Source organism: Athene cunicularia, assembly GCF_003259725.1.
Source record: "Athene cunicularia isolate RWA chromosome 7 unlocalized genomic scaffold, athCun1 chr7_part2, whole genome shotgun sequence".
Taxonomy (NCBI): domain Eukaryota; kingdom Metazoa; phylum Chordata; class Aves; order Strigiformes; family Strigidae; genus Athene; species Athene cunicularia.
Genome location: NW_020799108.1, coordinates 1,139,956 through 1,165,784, shown reverse-complemented (window position 1 = coordinate 1,165,784; position 25,829 = coordinate 1,139,956). Strand labels below are relative to the sequence as shown.

At 41.8% G+C, this 25,829-nt stretch overlaps 1 protein-coding gene across 1 annotated transcript in view; it reads right to left on the bottom strand.

Annotated features, from left to right (window-relative positions):
* Positions 1 to 426: 426 nt before the first annotated feature.
* PPP1R1C (protein phosphatase 1 regulatory inhibitor subunit 1C) overlaps positions 427 to 25,829 on the bottom strand; it is a 54,234-nt gene continuing 28,831 nt past the window's right edge. The window contains 1 exon segment of the mRNA XM_026853202.1: positions 427 to 901. Coding sequence (XP_026709003.1) covers positions 813 to 901 — 89 coding nt within the window. The 3' untranslated portion in view covers positions 427 to 812.

The following is a 25,829-nucleotide window of genomic DNA, read 5'->3' as shown; positions in this document are numbered from 1 at the left end:
CCCTGTACTTGCTGCATGTGACAAAGGGGAATATTGGCATTCCCCGTGGCTCAGCTGGTGCATGGATCCTGTTCATGGGTCTCACACACTCCTGTGTTTCCTCTGACTCCCAAATTGAAACTTTTTCTAATGCCTCCAGATAACAATGATCTTGTGTAAAGAGAAATCACTTTGTGTGATGTGACTTGGCAGCCTCAAACTAAAAGCAAGACAAGTGCTTTATACGTTGCCTATCCAGAGGATGGGCAAAGATGTCTTTGTATCCTTCTCTAGACCGAGTCGCCTCTGCTCACTTTGTTTCTATCTACATTACTGCAAGTAACTCCAACAGTCCCAGTAAAAGCTGCCCTTAACTGAAAAGATCATTTTTATACAAACGTTCCTCTGCGTGCTAAACAAAACCACTGTACAATAAGCAATCTTGTCTAAATGAACATATGATTTATTCTGTAGCTTTTAAATCAGTTTTATTTACAACAGGCCATAGAGTACAGCTCACACGCAGTAGTTAAGCTCTGGCAGTATTGACATCAGGTCACTAACACATTTGCAAATTAAATTTTTTTAAGTCATAGAAAATGAAAGAAAAATTACTTTAAAATAACTGTTTGATCTTCGGGTACAAGGATCACAAAACACATTTGCAGGTGGCTGTAAAACCCAGCCGAGGGTGCTCCCCAGGGAGCCCCGGCGCCGCCGTCACACCGAGCTCTGTGGTGTGGGGACACAAGCAGTGGCGAATGGGCTGAGGCACGCATGGCTGCGCGGTTCAGTCACTCTCCGTGACGGGGCTCGAGGCAGCTCCACGCTCTTTAATGGCCCCACTCCTCTTCTCTTTCACTAACGCCCTCTTCTTCTTCTGGAAAGGCTGAATCACTCTGACTCTTTAAATGTTTAATCCCTGAAAAAACACCGAAGGCATGGTTAAAGTCGTGGTAGCTCATGCTGGCCATTTATTTTTTTTTCCTGAAGTAGAAACAAGCAAAAAACCAAACTAATTGCGAGTTTTTAAATTTTTTCCCTTTTTCACAAACCTCTTAGTTCAAACAATACTATGTTTTATTTCCAACAGAAATATTATGGTTCTTGAATACAGGCTTTTGGGAAATTTATCATGTTTTATTAAAAAAAAACCCTGCTGAAAGACACCTTGTAGAACAGAAGAGTATTTGCTTCTCTTTTTCCCTTGCTAACCCTTGATTAGATTAGTATTGCCCATCTCAAGCAAGTTCAAAGTTTTCAACACTCAGACAGTAGACATGGGAATTATTCTATGAGAATTCCATCTTAAGCCTCTTTCCGAGACTGATTGGCTGAAGGCCATCACTCACACGGACCTAGTGCCCCATGGTCACAGCAGTTTGCATCCCCATAACCTGTGCACAACCTGCAGAGCTGTCCTGGTGCAAAGAGATCATTGCAGCTAACAGAGAAGGAACTGCTGGCACCTAAGCCCTGACAAGTTTGGATCATTTCTCACACGGAGAATGTATTCCGCTGACCTCCAAATACCACATGAGGCTGGATGAAAAAAGTAGATATCTATCACAGGATATCTGGAAGTTTAGGTTTGGGGAAAGCTGTGCAGCTCTTCCTGCTGGCTGGTTTCAGCCAGTCACCAAATTAGACTCTGAAAATAATCAAACTGCAAAGTTATTTTCCCTGTCCCATGCTCAGTACAAGCAAGCAGACCTCAATGAATGGGCCCAATCCCATCTTCTCAGCTCCACCTCGGTGTGATAGAAGAATTCAAGCTAGAAAAGGAGGCAAAATCAAGCTAAAAAGATGACAGACGGGAGAGACCAGAGATGAATCAATTTATTAGCAAATGCATAAGATTAGTTTTTGGGTCCCCTAGCTTTTGACAAAAATAGTTGTAGTGGGAGCATAACTGTTAGTCAAAAATGTATCATTTCAACAAAGGTTTTCCAGTGTCATTACTACCATAACATGGAAATATTTTTGGTTTTATTACAGATCACACATAGTTCTACTCACCATTTCTAATTGTCAGAAAAACAAACAAAAAAAGCTTTCCTTATGCAGCAGTTCTGTTTGTTGAGGAGAAATTGCACCCCAGCCACTTTAGATAACCACAGCTGGATGATTCAACACGCCCCTGCCAAAGCATTTGTAGAGGCACAATTTTCAAAAAGGGATGCACCTTTAAGGCATACATGGCAGGATCCAGATTACCTCAAATTGTGAGTAAGGGGAATTGATAAAGTACATCCAAGAGTCATGGTCCCAGCGTCGCTTAACTTGGAGGTTCCTACACTTCGCTTTTTATGTCCACACCAGTCCAAAATATGGGATAGTGTTTTGCAAGTATGCTTGAAATATATTTCAACATAAGTTATTCCAGTTAAACAAAGGTACAAATAGCTAAACCCAGGATCTTATAATGCGTTGTACAACAGGCGTGCATCCAGCTCCGTTTCCAAAAGAAGCCCATCACTGCTCTGCTGGGCTCTGGGCTCATCTCTTTTTTTCCCCCCCCACAAATGACAATACCTGGTTCCCTGGGAAACTGTTGTTCAGATGTAAAAGAAGCAAATATAAATTAAAGCTCCCAAGCCACAGTACTTGTGAATGTTCCCTGCAATAATCAAACCCTTTCCAATTCAGTAACTGTGATACATGAAAAAACACATAGGGTTCTCAGCTACCACCAAGCTGGCCTCATTAGCAACACCCTTTAGTAAGGCAAACACCTTAAATATGATTTCACCCAACTATAGGTTAATGAACATTCATTTCAAAATTATATTGTGTTTGTAGCGCAAGTTTGTCTCCTGTTTTTCACCTCTGGATTTACAGAGCCATTTCTTGCACATTCACTGTACCCATCTAACAGCTACTCTTCTGTACTTCAGACAGAAATTGCTAGGAGCCAGAATGCATCATTTTTTAGGGATTTTTTTTTACAAATATGAAAAAGGGGAAGTTATGGACAGAAAGAAGGCATGTGATGATTCACAGTTAATATGGTGAGGCTTCATGGAATGGTATTTTTGGTAGGAGTGAAGACTTTTGGCAATGTGGTTTAATTGCAATATTGAATGTGAAAATTGCAGGAAATGGACAGAAATTAACTCAATGAGCATTTCCCATTGATTTTCACATAGCAGGCAGCTATCAATCTTATTTAATGATTTTTCTGTAACCTCCATTCTACAGCCTGCCTTCACCTCTGCCAGTTGTTTAATCCCACAGTGTCATTCGGAAGTAAAGACTCACAGGTTTTCCTGCACCGACCAATAAGTGCACAAGACTCGATGTCATTACTCATAAGCTTCAAGATGATCTGACAGCATCAGGTTGTCAGAATTAACCGATGAAATAAGATGCTCAGCTATACAACAAAATTTTTTAGCATGTGTTGATGTACAGGTAATGAAATTCCTGTCGGTAGCAAATGAACATGCATGACAGAAAAGGCTGGTGGCTTTCCTGAAAAGATACATATTACGCCCAAAGTGTCAGACTTTTACAGTGCAGAATAATCCGAGGCAATAAAACTACTAAGTTAAATGGTAGCAATCATACTTTTAGATTAAATGTGTATCTAGCTGCATAACATTGCAGTAGTCCGCAGTAGCTGCTAAGGGTGGTGGGAAGGCATTGGCACTGGGCATGCCCAGGAGCACACTGCCATATCCATCCACAGCTCCTGCTCCGCTAAAACAATTCAAGAGAAGAGGCCATTCCGGCAGCTCTTGAGTGTCACTCCAGCACAGTTATTCAAGCTGTGTTCCCTGCCCTTTGTCAATACAAAGCAAATAATAAGCGGGTAGTGAGATGGAGCTCTATCCACAGAGACAATTTTTTCCAAGTTGGATCTATTCATACCCAGTATATTTGTTTAGCAATATCTAAATTGCTTGCTGAAAGTTTACGTTCTGCTAGAGAATGAGTGAAAACTCTGGTCACTCCAACCATTTTTACAACTGCTGTTACGGTAACATCAATTTATTAGCGAGGAGATTTCCTTTCTCATTTTTTTCAGTAACACCACCCAGCAGTAACAGAGTTCATGCCCTCAGCTTTTTCAAACAGTAATCAAGATGCACCAGAATGATGTTGTTTGGGGTTTGTTTCTATTCATTGTTAAAGCACAGTAGTAAAGATGAGCAACAAATATAGACTCTTAAGATTTTACTCATAGAAAAAAACAAACCAGGATATTTGGGGAGATATATGTGGGATAATTCAGAAGATATTGTTTGTACATAGAGCAGATCCAAGTTCGAAACATCAAGTTACTGGTTCCATGTAAACTACACAAGTTTCATAATAGTAGTAGCAAATAGTCATGACTGCAGATGCTCATCCACAGTCACCCCGTCTCGTCACTGTCCCTTATCCTAGGCAGCGGGTAATTGAAGCACTGTGCCTGCACTGTCCTGATGCCATTTCGTTTCCCTCACTACTCTGCCCTCCAGCCCGGGTTGCCCTGCCCTGCTCTCTGCTTGCGTGTGGAGGTGGCCCCATGGTGCCACTGGTCCCCAGCCCCCTCTGTGCCTGACCTGTCATGCCCTGGCTGGGGCTTTGCTCTTTGCCTGAGAGGTCTGAGAGCAAAAATGCCCTTCCAGCCAGAAAGCTGCTCCTGCTCACCGCTCCCTGATGGCGATTTTATACCCACAGTGCATTCAAACTCGCTCCTATTCTGCCTTAAAACAAAGCCTGTCTGAACACCGCCTCTTGGTTTCTTTTTCCATCCCCCCCCCCGCCTTTTTATTCTTCTAAAGCCAGCAGGACAAGAATGGTTTTTCCACAAAGGGCTCATATTTCACTGCAGGTAATTTAATCCAATTAATGCTGATGAAGAAACCCTTAATGCCAAGCGATATTCAGCAGCCGGGCACTAATACACTTTGAACTGATAATTCATTTTAGATGAAGTCACTGCCTCAAAGCGTATTTCTAGATTACTTATAAATTATGAGTGAAAACGGGACAACTTTCTGGCATTTTTGCAGTCACATAATAACATCTATGCTGTTTAATCAACACCTGTCTTTTTGCTTCTCTCTGACCAAAGTACCAGATTAGGAGGCTAAATCACAAGATATGAAATAACCAAGTGCTCCTGAATTAAATATCTCCTGGAGAAAAAAAAAAAAAAAAATCAAGTAATTAAGGCAGCTCCCTATCTCAACTAATTAAGGCAGCTCCCCATCCTATTTAACACTTCTTCCTTCACCCTGCTTCACTGCCCAAGGAACAGTGTTGACATTTACCAAACTCAGGATTGAAGTCTGGTTGGCAATTTGAATTCCCCAAAGTTTGAAGGGTTATTTAGTTTTATGATTTGGAGCTGAGCCTCTCTCTATCAAAAACACATTTACAGATTTTCAGAAAGCAGTGAAAGACAGAGCTGAGCTACAGACAAAGCAGCCTGATTTTGAGTTTCAGAACTCAAATCACTCTGAAATTATCAAGCAAACAAACCTGGCCAAAGCGGATAATGGCCAAATAAAAATGTCTACTTTATGCTAATCCTAAATGAAATATGTTCTGGTTCCATCAGCAAAAATGAGAATATCAAACCAAAAAAAACCCCCACCATATTCCTGCCACTATACAGGAGAAGGAATTTTTCTTTTTTATGGAAATTTTATTTTGAGTTTATCATTCAAATATGCTTTGACTCCTTCCTCATATTTTTTTTTCCCCAACTGAAATGAATTTTTGAATTAAAAAACAACAGAAAAGCCCCAAAGTTAATGTCATATAAACCAGCATCTACCACAGGTCTTTGGCTAAATTGGAAGCAGTGGGAGGCAGTTGTGAAGGTGACAGAGCCCAGAAGAGCTGGCAGGTCTTCAGGGGCAGCCTCCTCTAAGCGCAGGAATGGCCTGTACTGATACAGGAGAACAAGTAACTGTATCAGAAGACCACCTTGACCAAGCAGGTACCTCATGACTGACCTCCAATGTCAAAAAGATGATGCATACAGTGGATGAAAGTCAGGTAAGAATGAGGAATATAGAAAAAAATACAGGCCCACAATACAGGGGTGGTGTTAGCAAAGCTTGAACTCGAGTTGAAAAACAAAGGGTGTCAGGGGCTACAAGAAAAGTTTCTTCCCCTACCCTCACAGTAAAAGAAAAACAATGAAAATGTGGGTCTGAAGCTGAGTGAAGTGAGCAATCTAGACATAGACAAGACTGAGGTGTTCAATACCTTCTTCGTCTTGGTCTGGACTGAAAAGGTCTGCCAGGGCTTTGTGCCCACAGACAAGGTCCAAGGAGGAAAGGTTGGCTCAGCAATCCATTGAGAAATCTTGACCCACAGAAGTCCGCAGGGCTGGTGGGCTGCATGCAAGGGTGCAGAGGGACCAGCTGGTGTCAGTGTGAGGCCATTCTCTGTCGGTTTTGAAAGGTTGTGGAAACCAGGAGAGATCCTCGATTACTCACCATGCATTAAACTGTGCCTGCAATACTACATTTGTCCCTACCCCTGAGACAGGGGATCTGAGTAACTTTGGTCAGATGGCACAAGACAGAAGCCTGTGCACGGACAAAGAAAAGGGGGGAGAGCCACATACCAGGTGCTGATAATGTTGCTAGGCTACAATCTCCTAGCTCAAAGAGAAGTTTCTTATGGTTCTTGAAGTTGTATGTTCCAGCAACAAATCATCCTAGGTTCTAGCACAAACTGGCCTGGTGGTTTGGCCAGGGCCCAGGGAACAACTGAGGCTGCGCAGAGCGACGGGGTGAAAAGTTCATCAGCGAAGAAGAAGAGGTGCTTCATCTATACAAGCCTTGCCCAGAAATTTGCGACCCCTGACTGGAACTTGAAGAGTTCATCGCACAGACGCAAGGGGAGGAGACCTGATTGCCATGAGAAGCGAGGGGAGGCGGGGGTAGGCTACGTATATGTACAGGCGTTCTATGAGTATGCACTATTTTGTAACATATAGACCAGACAGGAGCTACGAACGATGCGCATGCTTGTGGTGGAGTGATCCCCCATGCGCCCGGCGCTGAATAAACATACCTATGTTACAACTTGACAGTTGTAAAGTCTTATCTCCGTAAAACACCCCCATACAAGATGTTGATAGACTGGTTCAAATCCAGTGGAGGCCACCAAGGTGGTCAGGGAACTGAAGCACATGACCCGTGAAGGACCTGGGCTTGCTCAGCCAGAAGTGGCAGCTTTGGGGCACCTAACAGCAGCCTGCCTGTACCTATGGGAAGGTTATCCAGAAGATGGAAACACTTAGTCATGAATTAAAAGAGAGTATATTCTGTCTGGATATAAGAAAGAAATTATTTCACTGAGTATATTTAAGCACCTGTTTCCCAAAGAGTCTGTGAGGTCTCTCTCCTAGGAAGTTTTCAGTACTGCACTAGAAAGCCTTGAGCAATCTGGTTAAATTTGGTGCTGATATTGCTTTGTGTATCAGGTTGGACCACGTGATTTCCCAAGGTCCCTTGCAACCTAAATGACTATATGATTTTACAAAATCAAAACTCAGTAAATCCATCTGATAGTTTATAAAAGTACAGTACATTAGCTGTGTGAATGCAGGCTACGTTTTGACCCAGGTGGGAGCTTCAAACGCCTCCTTTCCCTGGGAGATGAAGCACCTATTTGCACCAGTCAGACTGATCTCAGGAACAAGGTTTCTTTTCACTTCTTAAAACCCTGAGGCCAGACTAAATCGGCATTTCAGTACTGATTTTGGGAACAAGCTCATAATTAGATTATGTGGCCCACTGCAAGCTATATATACATGTATGTGAGCTACATACGTTTGTATTTGTTCCCAAAACCAAGGAATGAAAACAATGGGATTAAGGAGTTGCGTTGAACCAAGGGCTACTCAAAATCAAGGAACATGGAACATTTCTTGCATGTGACAGATACACCTACAGACAAAATCTCACATAGAAATCACATGCCAGTTGTGGCCCGGCGCATAGAAATTTCAAAGCAAAGAGTTTAATTTCCTGAGCTGGAAGCACAGGAGCGGGCTGTCCTGTAGAGTTAGTCCTAGCACGCCTACCGCCTGCTGCTGAAACAGGGCATCCCGACAGGGTTTCAGGGGCGGATCATTTGTCTCAGTCACTGTTTACTGGTGCAGGTTACCTGAGGAGTGCCGACTCTCGTAGTTAAAAGAATTCTCACTGTATATTGTGGTAATAAAAACAAAGCCTAAGCACTCCTGTTACAAAAAGAAATTGCTTTCCTGCTCATCTAGGTATCTGCACAATGAAAGTAACACAGACTTTGAACCCTTCATAAGATGTTTTGCCAGATGTTTCCAGAAGTACTGAGTGCTCCACGTGAGGGAATGTGCTCCCTTTGGCCGGTCAGTTGTCGTGTGAGAGCACCAAGGCTCTCCCTGCGACAAGCACTGTGGCACAGCGCTGTCGGGCGCAGCACACGCAGCACACAGCCCCTACTCCAGGCATCTCCTCGCTGTGACAAGCACGAAACCCTTCCTGCTGTTGCCACCTCCAGCAGAAGCCGAGGACCATCAGCACTTGGCAGAGCAGCTGTCTGGCAGAAATTTACTTCCACATTTGCTGAATAGTTATTAAAAACTTTTCCTCTCTGTGACTTTGTTCAGTTTAAAAAAATACATCTTAACCAGCCTCCGTTGTCAGCATTTTCTGCCTCATAAAAGTTGTTTAGACGAGGCAGGTTTAGTAATCTTCAAATTTTCATTGTCAGGTGCATGCCAACTACATTTCTAAATTTATTTAAATGCAAGAAATACATGTCCTGGCTTTCCTCTGCCCCATTTGGTGGAGGTATCAGAAACACAGCTGTCATTACTGGTCAAGGGAAAACTCAAAGCCTACCCCTTGCAGACACTGGAGACATAGATGCTAGGTACTTTGACCCTCTTGATCAAAAATTCATTTCTTTAGCCAGAAAAAAAAATAAAATAATCTACCATGTAAATATTTTGCTTTAAATAGCTGAAATACAGCAGGGTATGTATTCCATGCAAGAAAAGGACAGTAAACCATTAAGGAAAATGCTGTAGTTTCCCAGAGGCCTATTTTGAGCTTTCTCTTATTTCCTCTTTGCATAAATGACCTGCTTTCTATCTCCCTCATCTGTACAATCAAGTCCTTTAATCCATTTTTACTTAACTGAGGTAGTTTAGATAAGCTCTCCTTGCACAGAAGTCAGAGTTCTTCTCCCTCTACCATTCAGCTTACCAAGGACAATGCCCACTGATCCCACCTAACCTTTCCACACACACCCCTTCACTACATCCTCCACTTCCTTTGATCAAGTTGCCCTTGGACTCAACCTGAAGGCTTTCTAGCAAAAGTGTCCAGTGATCTCTATCTTCATTTTTTCCAACTTGTTGTCTTTGCCTCTAACACTTTTTGCCCTGGTTCTTCTTGCACTGTTTGTAACGCACTTGCTATTGTTGTCCTCTGATGGTCCTTTTCCCCTTTCTCCAGCCTCTGAGGATGGGTGGCAGAGGCTGTAAGTTTTCTTCTAGTCTTACAGTACTCCTGATCTTCAACAGTGTACTTCTCAAATGCAGAAATAATAAATGCCCTTATAAAGGCTCCGATGGAAAGAGTTTGTTCCTTCTGTCCAAACTAAAACTCTAGAGGATATCTTTGGTGGAAGCTTGCAGCAGTCGAAGAATTATCTCAAAGTGACTAAAATCAAACTCTTGATCTGCAGTCCTTTCCAAAAAGCTTTGTTCATCTACTATGGACAACACCATCATTCTCTCCTGACAGTCAGGCTTACATATTTCTGATTTCTACTCTTCTCTAGATCACCATATCTAATTTTCACCTGTCTTGCATATTTTTCTTGCTTAATGCGCACAATATGGTCTTTACCACTTATCCAGTCATGGAAACTCTCCTTATCCTGGGGCCTTCACTACTACCACATCTCCTTCTCTAAGCTTTATAAATGAACCTTTGCTCCTGCATTCAGCATTCTGCAGTTACAATCTCCTGAATCATTTCCATGATCACTTCCTATGTCACCACTAAGCAACTCACTTTTCCTCCCGAGTTTCCTCCAGGATATTTCAGACTAATGGTGGCTATTTATGCTTTCAAGGAAAATTAAGTTTCTTCACACATTATGAGCACCACACGCTCTCATCTGAAATCAGGGACCAATACAGCTTTGGCACTCTATTTGCTAGGATTTTAAATGAACACTTACATCCCTTCTCCTACATTGTACTGAATGCTGGAGAGATAAAAGTATAAGCCTCCACAACCACTTCCAAATCCTCTTCAAAATTCTCAGTTATGGAATTTGAGAAACAACCTGAGAACATTCAGTTGCCAGCATGCTGAGACAGACTGTCACATTCCTCCTTAACACTCTATCTGTTCCTGGGCTTGAATTCTACACCCCTGCTGGGAGTTTCCTGGTGCAACAACCGACTTCTGTTAAATGTTTGAACAAGGTTTAACGTGGCATAGTCCTAATCGCTGGTGTGGGTTCCTGGGTGCTATGTTAACATCAATACAATATGACAAACATTGGTGATCACTGGGGGATCACTGAGTGTGAACTAAGACCTAAACCATGACTGATATTTGTATGCAAACAGAAAGTGTGTTTTACATACCTTTCCTTGTGTTTCATCATTCTCACTTACAAGAATGGCTTCAGTCTGCCAACCTGGAAGCAATTATTTCATCTACTGATGCTCATGTTCATAAATCACGCCAGGTCACCAGTGGCAGGAGGCTACCCAACTTCCAAGCAGGCACAGCACAAGAGCAGCAGCCCAGACTTGCTGAGGGTGGCATCCCTGCTGTGTCCCGAGGCAGCCACATTCTTGGGTGGTCCCTGAGCCATCAGTGGTCCAAAGAACATCAAGAAGTATTCTGCGACATGACAGCAATAAAACACACAGACCCCAACCTTGACAATTCCCATGTGTGTGAGTGAGCAAACAGAAAAAATGTGAGCGGGAGAAGACAAAATAAAAGTAACTGGATGTGGAAAATTTTCCTTTATGTGAACAGTCTGCTTGATACACCCTTTGGAAGTTTTCCAAAACTTAGATTGTTCTTTGTTGAGAAAGACTGAAAAATGCTGCTCTGTGGAATTCTCTCAAAGGACTCTGAACAGTGGCCATCCCTGTAAGCTTTTGTTAACCAGGGTTTCATGGCAAAGTAAAACGAATCACCTGAAGCTTGATAACCAACATGCAGAGGTCTGCCCTTACTCCTGTGGTCAAAGAGTTTGAACACAACCTGTATCATTACACAGGGCTTGATCCCACTCCTCCACAAGTTAATAAGGCTTCCTCTTACTGTTTTCAAAGAAAGAAGAGTCAGCTTTCGTAACTGATCTTAAATTCCAGTTATAAAGAAGAAATAACTTCAAACAGATACTGTTTATTTACACAGAATCTATGTAAAATACTATAAATTAATGTTTTATGTGGCTTTAAAGTTTGACATATGAGATAAAGTGACACAGAAAATTGGCACAGTAAGTATACTCAAACTCCTGTTTAGATTATCCAAGGAAAAGCAAAGTCAGGCTGTTACTCTGTCTTTTATAGCTGATGGTGTCTTCAATGACCAGCAGACATGGAGGGCCTGCAATATTTAGTATTAAAAGAATCTGAAGCACCAGTGTGGCAGTTCAAACTAGGTTGACATTTTAGAAAATTATAAATCAGCAAAAAATCTTGTGTGCTACATTACTTTATACCTAAGTTCAGGCTGAGGTAGGAGAAAAAAGTTATCATGTGTCTGTTATGATTAGGAGACCAAGATAATCAGTTATGCAATTACATCTACTTTTTTTTTTTTTTTCTCTAATGTACATCTCTTTCACAAGTGCTGATGATTAAATCAAAACAAATGACCTGAAACACTGGCAAATATGATGGGTTTATGTAGGTCACATATCTGATGTGGAACAGATCAGATCATCAGCATATCCAGCAGGTCACCATGACCTCTTAGATGTTTGTGAATGATCATTCGGAAACCAAGCAACGAGGACTGAGTGATTATCTAAATGTCTGCTGGTTGTTACTAACTCTTCTCTTAGCTCCAGCCATACAATACCCAGACCTTACGGTGAGCCTTTTAAATGACAAATTTGGGGGCTCAGGCTACTTTCTCCCAGTCAAAAGACTCAGTGTTAAACTATCACAGTAAAGATTGTATGAGAGCAGCAAAATTCATGTTGTAAATGTCTGGCTGCTTTCCATTTTGTTCTCTCACACAGCACTTTCCACTCCCTTTTCTCCTCTCACAAGTCACTTAAAGCAGCACCGGCTCCATCATACTAGTGTGAAGGAGCTGCTTCAGCACAGACAGGCTTTTGTCAGTCCTCCACAGGCTGGCCAGGAGTGCGCTGGAGACAGAGGTCAGCTTCGCTGTGGTCCAAGAGACTGCATCTCCCACTTACAGTAGCCAAAACAGTAAACAGAGAGGCTTTTGTCGCCCCAGGCAACTGCTGCTATTATGTAAAGATCTCTTTTGCTCTTCCTTCCTCCCCTGCTAGCCCTCAGACTGCAGAAGTCAGCCCGTCTTCAGAGTCTGGATGAACAACAGAAGCCCCTGCAGTCAGCTAAGTGGATGTTTCAGCCCGTAACCATCTCAGCCCAACATTAATTACCCTTTGGAAATCCAGAAAACATTTCTCAGCCGATTCTGTGCAGGGTGGCTCTTGGCCAAACACCTCACCAACAACTTGAGCAGAAAAACATGTGGAGATGACTTTCACATTGGCGATGAAGCTGGATGGTGCTGCACGGCTCTCCTGCACAGCTCCACGTGCCAGTCTGGCTGGGCTGCAACCAGGAGAGGATTAAAGGTTTTCGGCTGACATTTTTTCATCCCAATTTTTCATAGTTCAGAGATAAGATTAGAGCTGTTAATAAGGGTGCTTGAATTCAACCAACGCAGGCAGATCTTCAAAGGTGCTATGCTTTGACAGGTCCAGGGAAGCTCCTTAGATGGTCCCAATCCCCCCTCAGAAAGCATCTGTCTAGAAGCCAAGTTTTACGGGGCAATGTGTTTATTTGCTAGAATTATTAAATCCTCACTTTTAACACCAGTACCACTCACAGCCAGGAAGCTGTCTGTCTAAGAGTAGATCAGAATCCCAGGACTGGCAGAATTGATCCCTTATGCCACAGGATTACAGTAATTCCATTAAATAAAGGGCCACATTTTCAAACCTGAATCAGCTGCTCCATAATAACAGATGTCAATAGCTCTTCAACTGTCAAAAAATATTTATTAGAACTCACTGGCCTTAAAAGTTTACAAGTAACATTTTCTAACCATTTCTTCTTTAAATGAAAACATATTTTCCCAGGCAACTTTTGTCATTCTTATGATTCACCACATGCTGCTCCAGGTTAGTTTATGCTTTCAAGCTCTGAAGGCTGACTACCTTAACATAAGCCATGAGGGAAAAAGCAGGAAATAGGTTTTACAGCTAGAAAAAAATCACATCAGTCAAAACCTGAGAAAGCTGATGCTCAAGACAATATGAAACGATGCTCAATTATTTCAGTCTGTTTAGAGATAGGGACAAGACAAATGTTAGTTACATAGACTGCTATGTACAAAGTGAAACGTTATCATCCTATTTGCCCTAAGTAAATGAAGGGCTCTAAGGATAATTAGATAACTCTTAACTTTAAAAAGAAGTTTTAACTTCTGCATTCTCAAATATATGCCGTCATTCAATATAAATTATAGATCAAGTGTAGAATTAGGCTGAAGAGTGTGCTTTATGCCAGAGATGCAATTATATAAAAATAATGGTCCTTTCCTAGCCTTAAGACCAATTACCATTTACTAAAGTGATCTTCCTCTTGTCTCTAGGAACAAATATTCTGTTCACAGCTACTATTCCTTCTGTTGAGGATGAAAAAAAGAGTTCTGCTCCCAATATGTTAATATATTAAATGGTGATTTATACATGAGAAAGGGAAGTGAGTCTCATACCAATTTAATTTCCTCCAGACTGTTCCTGCCAAAAGTGTCAACCAAGAACATTTTTTATTTTTTTAAATTTTTCCTTCCCCAATTCTTAATGGGAAATTTTCAACCTGCTTTGATGACCACTTCTTTTACTACAGCATGGTTATTCAAGACTTTATATTTTTTAATAAAAATCAAAAATACATTCTTGTCCAAAACTGCTGTTGAGGCTGCACAAACCAGGACTCAAAATAAACACATGAACTTTTCTAAGGGATTTTACTTCAGCAATTAATCCTTGGTGGAAATGGTGTGTCAGAGAACTTGAACTGAAGGAGTCTGAGCTGTTTGAATGTTAGGTGGGCTGAGACACCCACCTAGTTAGGATGTGAGGTAGTTATGGAAAAGTACACTAACAGCAGCACAGCTTTTTTTTTTTTTTTTTTTTTTTTTTTTTTTTTTTTTTTTGTGCCCTATGTTTTAACTTGAAATTACATTGCTTATACTCAACTGGCAATTTCTATTAGGGTTTAAAAAAAATCCATCGGCCAGCAGAGATTGTTGATGGTGAGGACAGATGAAGCAGAGTGCCTCTGCTGAAAATCTGCAATGAGAGTAGCGTGTGGCTCCAGCGCTGCCTCAGCTGCTGGGGAGGGCTTCGAGAGCCGGCCCAGGGCAAGGCAAACCCCCAGTCTGCTGCTGTGCTGGCAGCACACAGGACAGAAGCCAAGTGAAAAAGGAAACTGCTACTCAACCGCAAGCTTCTGCACAATAAGAACAAAGTGTAGCGCTTTTACCTACGCCTTGCTTACAGTGGTTTGCTGTCAAATCAAAAGCAATACGTGATATAAACTCTAATTAATAAAGCAGGGGAATGAAACCTCATACTGCAAAATACCCTCACAATGTGTGACAGAACCACTAACAGCGATAACAGCCACCTTTTCACTCCCCAGTCTGGCCCCTCCACAGATATTTTTTTTTGGAAAAGATAATTTTGTTGGTTCCCTTTAAAAACAAAAACAAAAACAAAAAACCAACAAATAGCAACGTCAAAAATAAATGTACATAAATAAGAGAAAATAGGTCCATTCTTCTTGTGAAAACAAATATTTGTCTCACCACAATTTTGATTTTGGTTGGTTCTCTGGATAGCAAGGAAGTTTGTTTTTTTTTAATCCCATGGACATTTATAGATGCAAACTTTCATCGTGTGAATAGGATTCTCATATCCTGATCAGCTCTGGTTGTACTGCTCAGGCAAGCCTTTGCACTGCGACACAGCTGCAGTTCACACCCCTTTGGGCAGGTAAGGTTTACTCAGAAAGGTTCTCTGCAAAACTTAACCTGTGTAGGAAGTAATGTTTTTATGTCCTAAGTATGTATAGAATTCAGTTAATTATAAAGGGTAAGCTTAAAAAGTAGTGTATAAGGAATGAAGGGACAGAGGTACCTCTGCAATATTGAATACCACAGCAGATTTGAGGCGATAGGAAACATGTAAAAGACCCCATGTGATTGAATTATCATACAAGGACCAGCAGTTACATTTAGGTCCAGTCACGGGTCAGATGAAGACAGAATCTGGGATCAGATTTCACCAAGATTTTAATTATAGCCCCTTTTGCTAGAATATATAATTGGAAATGCTCCTCCCTAGTTACATGGGGCCAGTGACACTGCAGTCTCACTAGTTTTGGTCATGTTTCCCGGCAAAAGTTTTTACACAATACAGAATTATTTGTCAAAAATCGGGGAGGTATCATTTTGGGTTTAAGTACAAAATATGTGATTCTCCTCCTTGCTGTAATAATGATAAACCCTGTAGAAAGGTAACATGGTCAAAGCTATCCTTGCTTTACCTCTGCTTCCAAGGTCTTTATTTCCTTTGTTTCCTGCTTACGGCTGTGGCGACACAAGAACTGTCCCTGTTGGATGCCCAAGGGCAGCCTGGGTTTGTAGCTAAGCACAGATGCCCACCTACCTTTAGGTACTTTAATGCTGAATGCACTTGCCTGTGACGCCTTACATGGTGAGTAGAGACCCTTCCAGGGCTTGATTCTTCACTTGTCAGCCTATAACAAGGCCAGGGTAACTCCACGCCTGACCTGGTTTAAGCAGGATAGATTCAGGCCAGAGCATTTATAAGAATGACAGTAGCAGACTTCAATAGCTGAATATTTACACTTCCTCGGAGCCTTACAATCCTTGTTTGCTTGTGCTTAGAGAAAATCCCTGAAATTTCACAATTTCCTTTATGAGGAAAAAAGGAAAAAAAAATTTCACCAAAACATTTAATATTAGCAGTACCAAAACGTTTGGTCTTGCCTAGTTTGTTAAACATAAAAATCTAGACGTTACAGGAGAAATTAATTTTTATACAAGTTCAAGACACAAAAGGAATCAAGTCTTTCACACTCAAAACCTTACTGAAAATGCTTTACCAAACATTTTCATCTCCACAACTTCATGAGCCATTTCCAAGCAGCTGTATTTCAGTTTTCTTTGGGCATTCTTATCTGACTTCAACATTAATGAACTGCATTATCCAGCTGCTTGCTTTTTCCTGGACAACTGCACTGTGGCTCTACTTCTTTGTATTTTGGCTGACACGGGGATTTTTCTGAGGTCATGAAACCTAAACAGATGAGCAGAAAGTTACTGCCACATCCGGAGGGGAGAGAATCATTAACAGAGAAGGGGAGACTGTAATACTGAGTAGCAGAAGCCTGACTACGTGATGGGGTGAATGGAGTCCTGCATGTAAAGACTGAGCTGCTTTTGTCGTTTCACAGCTTCTTCTGTTTCACCCCCAGGCCTGGCATGTTACACTCAGCATTCTGTTTGGTTTATATTCTGGATCCATGTTTTCTAATTTTGTTATTCTTTTTGTGGTTATTATTTCTTTCCATGGTCTGGGGCTGATACATTGCACAATTTGTTAATGGCACATTTAAATCTCTTTATGAATAGTCTGTGCAGCCTGAGATTTTTGGGGTGTGGATGAAAAGCTTTCCAGTGAATTGTCCATTTTAAAATGAAGACTGGAACAAAATCTTTGCTGGTCAGCCAAAAGTCCAAGGTGGTGTTTCTCTGCCGTAGTTCCATGTGCTGTGTGGCTTTCACTTTTAATTAATCCAGTCTGTTTGGTTTCTGTCAGAAGTCTATAAGCTTCTCTGTTAATTTGCTGATGAATCCCCTACTGAGTTATAATTATAATCTTCATTGTGATCCTTCTTACGATGACAAAGGAGATAGGATTTTGGCATCAGCATAACCTGACATCAGTAATATTGTAAACGTTGGAATGAGCTCTTCTTTGAAGTATTTTATAAACACCATCAAAATTACAAAAACATTGCGGTGATTAAACGAGTGATTGATAGGTCAGTGTTTACATGAAATTATCCCCATTTCAATTGCTTCATGGGTGGCATATGTATAGCAGGCAATTACCATTTTCTTCATATTACAGGTACTGTAGCTGTAGCTCGTACATCCAAGCAGGAAGAATGAGCCTCTCCAGTTTTCACCACCTCATGCCCATGAGGTGCTGAGATCATCTCAAGCAGCTGAGATCCAGTTCAGGAGACTGAAGCTGAAGGTAGTTTGGATCCTTCCCCTCCCTCTGCAGCAGGCAATTCAAGCTAACCAAAGCAAAGTCTGCAATATGAGTTATGAATCAAGTCAGCTTAACTGCCTAGGAACTTCTGGAAAGTCAGAGCCAGTCCCTCTTCTGGTTTCATTAACACCTCCTGGTGCTGGAGAGGTTTTTATCATGTTAAAAATGAACTTACGTGGGGCTTCCAGTCTACCCCAGTCCTTATTTTTGATTCTGAGACATTTTCCTAAGACACAATATCACCCAGACAAACTGACATTTAGAGAGCGATCTTACAGAAGTAGGGAACATACTGCTACAAAATAAGATGTCATCCTTTGGACTGAAAGGTGAAAATCTGATAGAGGCAGCTGTGAGATGAAGTTTTCACTATGCTTGTCATTACCATGTGATGAAAGGTTTACACTTCATAAATGGTAAGTAAAACAGCTATTGAATCACAGAACTGCTGAGGCTCAGACCTCCAGGGACTGTCTAGTCCAAACCCCTGCTCAACACAGGCTCAGCTGGAGCAGGTTGTCCAGGATTGTATGCAGCCAGATTTTTAGCATCTCCAAGGATGGAGACTCCACAAGCTTTCTAGGCAACTTGTTCCACTCTTTGACCACTGTCACGGAAACAAAAATAAAAACAAACAAAAAAGAAAAACAAAAGAAAGGGTTTTTTTTCTTATGTTTAGGCTGAATTTCCTGTGTTTCAATTTCTGCCAATTGACTCTTGTCCTCTCGTTGCATACAGGCCCCTCATTTTCTAGCACAAAGTGTAACCAAGGGAATTGTACCTATCGTTACTGTTTCTTAAGGAATAACTGTATTTTACACGTAAAATTGCATCTCTAGTCTGGAAAGTAACTGTGTAGAGATGCAGTGTGGATGGCAGATAGATTTCCTTAATTTTCAAAACTGTTCCCAGTGCTCAAGATAGGCTTTTTCAAAGGATCCATGCTCTCAACTCCTAAATGCATGCAAGCACTTGAGAGCCCAAGTCGTGTAGGCTACAGCTAAAAAACACACTAAAGAGTGCCAGGGGGCAGCACAGGGCACCGACCTTCTCTGCCAGGTCCCCAGTTTTGTCTGCGCCAACTAGCCCTCACCCAGAAAATTCCCAGCCTCGTTTAGGCACAGGCCAGAGATAGTTTCCACTGGGTATTTTGGATGACCCTCATGATTTGGGAGCATAAAAGGGTCTGCAACATGGATGTGAGCTGTGTGGAGCCAGCTGGCCTCAGAACAGAAGCAAGCTCTTGTGCAGATGTAGCTGTGGCACCTTACAGTGCTGAGTATTTTGCAACTTGACTGTCTACCTTGTTTTCCTAAAAAAAATACACTCTTAGGACAAGAAAATAATGTCTAGCTCCTTCCTCTCATGTAACAGGTGTGTAGGTTTTAAATATCTTCAGAAGCATTGGTTTTGTCCTTGTGCCCAACTACAGCTCTTCAGAGTAACTGATACATCCCATGTGATCTCTCATCATTTCTACCTATTTAACTTCCTGATCAAGTCTAAGACTATTCAAATATTTTCACGTGCTGAAGTATCCTCAGCCACACCAGGCTGTTCTGAAGGAGCAGGGATAGCACAGCTCCCTGTAGGCTGGTGCAGCAGCTTGTGGGGGCTGAGATTTGATATCAAGGCTGGAAAATAAACACCATGAGGTTCTGCACCACACAGCAACCTCCAAACAGAGACTCCAGGCTTATGTGGGTTCCTGAAACTGAGGTGCGAGACCAGCCTGGGCAGCAAGATAGACTTGCCCACTAGCCAGGCAGGCAGCCTGGGCAAGGGGCTGGTTGCACAGGGGGCATGGGGGGCTTGGTCCACTGGAGATGGACTATCTCTTCAACAAACCAGCATCCAACCAGCAGGTGCTCACTCACTCCAGCAGGGCTTCTGCTGTGAAGTCCACCCAGATTCAGGCTGATGCCTTTGACCCTTAAGAGGTGGTTGTGATCCGTTAAAGTTCCACTGCTGCAGCCAGCAGGAAGGGGAGGGGGGGAGTAGGTACCTCTGTTAGTCCTAACCAGGGGCTGAACTGCGCTTGCTCACACATGCTGATCAGGAGGCAAGTGGGAAGGGGGACTCTTCCCGCCTGGAATCCAGGAAAACAGTGATCCTTTCCCACACAACATGGAATCAGAAACATCTGGTGTAGAATTTTCACAGATTAAGGGTACAGATCCCTTGAATCAAGGGAGAGAAAGCAAAACTTAGTGATTTATGGTGTTTTGTGCAACAATATAGGTGGGTTTTCCCACCCCTAAAAGAAACACAAAACCATTTAGTACATAATGCTTATGCACAGCCACGGTGCTTCTCTGTTACACAAATTCAGCAAAACCCAAGTCCTAGTTTAGACATCAGAAAGGGTCTTGGACAGTGTCTCTGCACTGATGTTTTGGGAGAGGAGAAAAGAGAAGATGAAAACAGTGAAAAGTTTATTTTGACCTCCAATAATATTTTAAATTTGAAACGTTCTCATTTTAACTCATTAAGCTTACTGACAACTGAAACCCCACCAAATTCTTAAATATAAGGGATTTAGCTTGCCGGCAAATTAAAAACCAATGTTAAGAAATCAGTTATTCAACATAAAATGCCGTCATCAAAAATTATTTGCAGTACAGTAGATACAACCGGTCTCACTTTGCAGTTGCCATGAGCAACAAAACATCAGGGGCAAAATCTTTAGTGGCTCTTTATTGTGTGAGTGAGCTTTGGAGAAACCTACCTCTTCTGGTTTGCCTAAGGCATCAAAATACCCCAGAGCCAGCATCCAGTACAACCAGAATGTAATTACAGCGTGGAAGCACTCTATCTGGCGTTTCATATTAACAGTCAGAACCTGAAAACAAGTATTGCTCTCATTTTTTCTGGAAAGCACAAGCAAGAATATCAGCTTACTCAATTTTATTGTGGAAAACATAGACAAAGTATGGAAGAGGTAGCCTCTTCTCTAAAGGCTTAGACACATTTGTATCAGAGTCATAGATTCTTTAATTTTACCGCTATTCTTTTGATCTCGCAAGAGTGACTTTGAAGAAAAGCCAGGCTCTAACCACTCCAGCTATTTGGGGAAAAACTGCTGGTGTGCAGGTGCAATGTAGTAATAACCTTACAGAGTTTGGCTGGAAATTATAAATTGCAGTCAGGCCCCAATATAATTCGACTCCTCTTATAACTGTTCCTGCTATTTAGTAATTTGCCAGAACTAGTGCTAAGGAACTACACCTACGTGTCACCAGAGGGAGCTTGCATGCCAAAAATCCTACTTTTAATACCTCGGTTTTCTTCAAGATTGCAAGGAGATTGAAAACTGAATTTACGTAAAGGAAAAGAAAAACCTGCTGATGCCCTTTGCCTTTGGAGGGATGTGGTTGCCCTGGTATTCTGAGATACAGGCAACCACTTGACCCGCTGCCTACCATCATTCAGCCCCTCTCTCCAGCGGTGTCTTACTGCCTCCAGTTTTCACTGCTCTCCATTTAACTGGCCTCATCTTTCTTGAGTCTAATGTCTCAAACTGGACATAGTCGCAGCTAAGCTGGGTTTCCTATGGCTGACCAGCTGCTCTCCAGGTACAGGTGCAACCTTGATGTGTCCTGTGTCCCTGTCACCTGGAAAGATGCCATTGCAGGCACTAAGTAGCCCATGAAACTGCACCGCTTCCAGGGTTTACCAGATAGGTGTTTACATATACTTCTTGCTGTGCGCACAACATAGGCAGTAAAGGTGCACCCTAAGATGGGAGAATTGCAGCAAACATTTTAGGTTTGTTTTTTGCTTCTGAGCAGTCATTAGATCCCACAATTCCTTTAAATGTATTCTTAAAAATAGTAACTCAGTATATTGCTCAGAGCCTGCTGACAATCTCCTCTGGCTATAGACGATCCACTGGTTCATAGGTTGGGTGAGTGCTGAAAGACCTGAAAAATCCTCCCACTGTTTCAAGAAAAATTAGCAGCTACACCAAATGAGAGCTTTTTAAACAACATCCTTCTGGCCCATGCAGCTCTCAAGAAAATGAATCCCTTTTCAGATCCATATGCTTGCTGCAGTATTTCCTGTGTTTTTCTGGTCACATTCACACACATAATTCATGCTAGTGTTCAGTCCTAGCTGCAGGCCTGAAAGGATGTGGTTGAAATCTTCAGGCTGTTCATGTTCTTGTCTCTATGCCAAAGCTCTGGTGGATGGTTTTGGGAACTCTGTGTTCCTGCTAAACTGGGCAATGTCACATCCCAAGGGGTGAAGGAAGGGAGAAATTATGGAGAGGAGGAGAACCACATGGCCTTCTTTAGAAAATTTTTTCTTTTCAATAAATTCAGACTAATAGGCATACACTTTAAAAGGAAAAAAAAATAAAATCAAATCATAAGAAAACCAGACAACATTCTCACCACAAGAAACCCAATGCAGATGGTCCCTAAGAACCAGAATCAAGATTTCTCTTAGCCTAACCACAGAAAGAAGGACCACATTGTTCAGAGACAGAGATATCGCAAAGCTAGCATACTACTTGGACATCTGCTTGGGTCAGAATGAAACCTGATGGCAGAAAGTAAAATAACCAATGGTAAGCTACTAACCTGGAAGGGCAGCTTGTGGGCAGGAGCTGCTCTCAAGGAAATGGTTGCATTTTTCAAACCTCCCAGCCCTGATCCCAGGAGAAGTGAGTGCGTGTGGCGGGAGACCTGCTGACGGGCTGCGAGCCTGCTCATATGGACCAGCAGTTGATGGAGTCTTAGCTGGAAAGCTGTAGGGTGATTTTGCTGTATCAGACACTGCTCAATGCATGGTGGTGCCGTTCATGTTATATGAATTCACTGTTAACCTTGAGTTTGCCTGTAGCTTGTCATTCTGTCTTCCGGCAGCTTTGAGGTTTGGGGGTGGAAGTTTTTATAAATGAAACCTGATTTCCTGGAGAGGAGACATTAATAGCCACAGAGCAACTGTAGAAATACGTAGTTGGATTCAAATGCAAGGAAGGCTTTTCTTTTAAGGGTAAATTAAATGAGACATGAGCCTACAGAGTATGGAGGATTTTCAGAAAAATACTAGAGAGGTTCCTCCGTGTTTATACACCGGACCCATCTCTACGTCCAGAAGACCGCAATATAAATTGAGCAAGCTCCCCCACTGTCTCCCAACATGCCAGACCCTCTGGCAGTGCGGTGGGAGGATCGTGCTCTTCCCAGCAGGGCTGACTTTGCACAGAGCTGAGAAGGAGCGAGCACCTGACATATACTTGCCCCTCCTGTATGCATGATCCTGCAGCTCCTCTCCAGGAGCCCAGGAGATGTCAAACGCTGAAGAGGAGCAGCAACATGTAATCTAGGTCTTCATTCCATCATCTTGCTTGGGATCAAATTCAGGATTTTAAATACTTGAGATGAAACAAAGGAGCAATTATTATTTATTACAATAGGACTCACTGGAGTCAGTGTCTGCTATGTGACTTGGTTGTTAACCTCCACTGTAGAACATACAGCTAAAGCCAGAAAATAAAATGTAATGCCCTGCCAAATGTCTAGCTTCATAAGAACATTACATCTTCTCCTACAAAAATATTATCTTTTCTTCAAAAGCTGTTTCAATTCAGAGCACCACACTGACAAAATCTTTGGAATTTCACTATAAATACATTTTGTGATATAAAGTAACCAGAATAACCCATGCTGCCCTTCCTGGGCTTTCTACTTTGTATTTCAAAGTAAGTATTAGGTCTCCCACATTCTCTTTCTGTAATATTTAATGCTGTTATCTCTTAAAAGGTTGGCTTTTTAATGTCGTCTGTTACTGCTTAGAAGCAATTAATAATACTATGATGTTTACACTGCTCTATATTTAGTACAACAATGCTCAACAATATTCATTTCAAGTCATAAATGCTGTTTCACAGACATTTATAAGATTACCCTCCTATCATAAAAATAAACTTATATCCTTAAAAAGAGGCCAGTTTAGCATCCATTGCATGACGATTAGAAAGAGCTATCAGATAAGTGGACTCCACGCTGAACCGAATGAAATCAGTGGAAGTACTCCCTCAGACTTCAGACCGTGTTGGATCAGCCCCTTAAACCACACATGGTAATTTAGGGGACTGATATTAGTGCTCGGCGCAATCTTTTCTTTTTCACACGCCAGGTAATAGTGGCAGATGACAAGTTATAACACAAACATCCCAGTTTTGCCGTAGAACAGATGTCAAGCTCAGTCTCCACTGAACACCTCAGTCTCTCTAAAGGTACTGTGGTATTTATTGCAGCCAAGGCCAGAGCCATTTTGAAGCAGAAGCCGCCAGCTGTGTGAAATGAAATGTATGCAAAGCTGCCAGCAGTAAGAAATTAAATACAGACTATGGCAGTGTCTGCCAACATTTCGGGCAGTAGCAGAATGGTGGCAGCCAACTGAACTTCAGATGGCAGCAATGTAATGTATCCCGTTCACCAACGCAGTGATTCACTAATTAATTTAGTTAATTTTTTAAAAAATTGTACCTACTGTCATCATACTACTGTATAAGTCTGAGGAAGGAGAGAGGGATAAAATGATACCAAGCACTGGAAAGTAGCATCATAGAAAAGATATCCAGGAAATTTGCTCAAGGCTACACTACATTAAGAGCATCGAGGTTCCCCCTGACTAAGATGTGGGTAAGAATGGTATATAAATGAAGAGAAGAACGAGTTTTGAAACCAAAGCTGCACCCTTCTTTTGTGACCTGGTTTGGCAAAAGGAGAAAACATAATGATTCCAATACTGCAGCATGAATTTTCTTTCCCCAGTGCTACAAGAGGTCCAGGCAGTCATGGGACTTTCACCCATGAAACTAAATGCTCTTACGGTGCTTTGTCACATCATAACACAAACAAGAACAGTGCACACGGAAAATGAAGCAGAGCTTTGCCTTCTGTTACCCAAGAAGCAGCATACTGAGTTAGATCTTCCTAAAAGGACTGAAGAATGAGGGTCACCAGGCTAAAGAAAAGATGCTTCGCCTGGAACACTGCAGCTCTGCTAAGGGATTAGAGGAGGACTTGCCCTGACCTCAAGAATCACTTCAGCTACTGGATGGTGCCTGCTTTTGTGGAGCAGTTCTAGCTGTCCACTCAGTATTTATTGCAGCCCTTTAGCCCACTGTAAAAGCAAGGAGGTCTGAAAAACACTTTCAGGACTGAGAGGATAGTTGAAAACCATCTCCTTCTCTTGTTCGGGCCTCATGACTCACGTGCAGGAATCACATTTTTTTAAAAAAAGAATCATCATTGGAGATACTGGGAAAATGTAATACCCTGTGCCAAACTGACTTAGTCACATGAAAAAAAGTTTATCGGGCACCAATTCAGTCTGAATTTTCACAAACCTGGGCTTGATGTTCAGAAAACTGTGTAAGATGTGTTACATTGTGGCTAATACTGATATCCTAAAGACTAAATTTAAGACAGTGTATGAAGCAGAAATCACATAAATACACAGTATTGTCCTCTCAAGTATAACATGATGTTTCTTGTTCTTACACTGTTGTGTTTAGTTAACGCTAGACACTTTTTGCAGTTTGCCCCTTAAGAGGGCAGCCTTTAAAATGATACAAGTTTCTGTAGTCAGTGCTTAAAACTTACAAACTTCATTCCTCTGACACCAGAAGTAAATTTAGCCTGAGATTTTTGTTCTGCATTGATTCTCGTGGGGTCTGAACTCAGTGCTTACCACACTAACAATAATCTTTTATGTCTCCAGACTCTATCCGTGTTCCTTGTTAACCTTCAGTCACAAAGTAATGAGATGCATCAGACATCATCAAGCTGGCCTAAGGGGTTACAAATTTGGATGAGGGCCACATACTGTACTAATTGCTTCTAATAAATTACATATTTCAGGAGGGACATCATGATTTTAATCATTTATTCTGCATGTTGTTTCCTTTGGAGAGAAGAACAAGCAGGCGCTAAACAAGCCGAGCATCTGAAATTCATGGCAGAAGCTGAAAAGAGCTCATTTAATATCAACCATCATTGTAAACACTAGAATTATGCATGTATCAAATCCCTGGGTCTGAACACTTTGGGAACAGGCAGTGAGTCTTAGCTGTTTTAATAAGTCAAACCAAAATGATGTCTTTGAATGTTCCTTAGATTTATAACAACTCAAATTCAATCCCATTTCAAATGTTGTAGCTGGAGCCTAGCTCAAGAAAAAAATCTTTGTGTCTACGCAAAGAAAAATACACTGAGGGGAATTTAAAGGATGTATTTCCCAAAAGGCTGAGACAGAAAATGGTC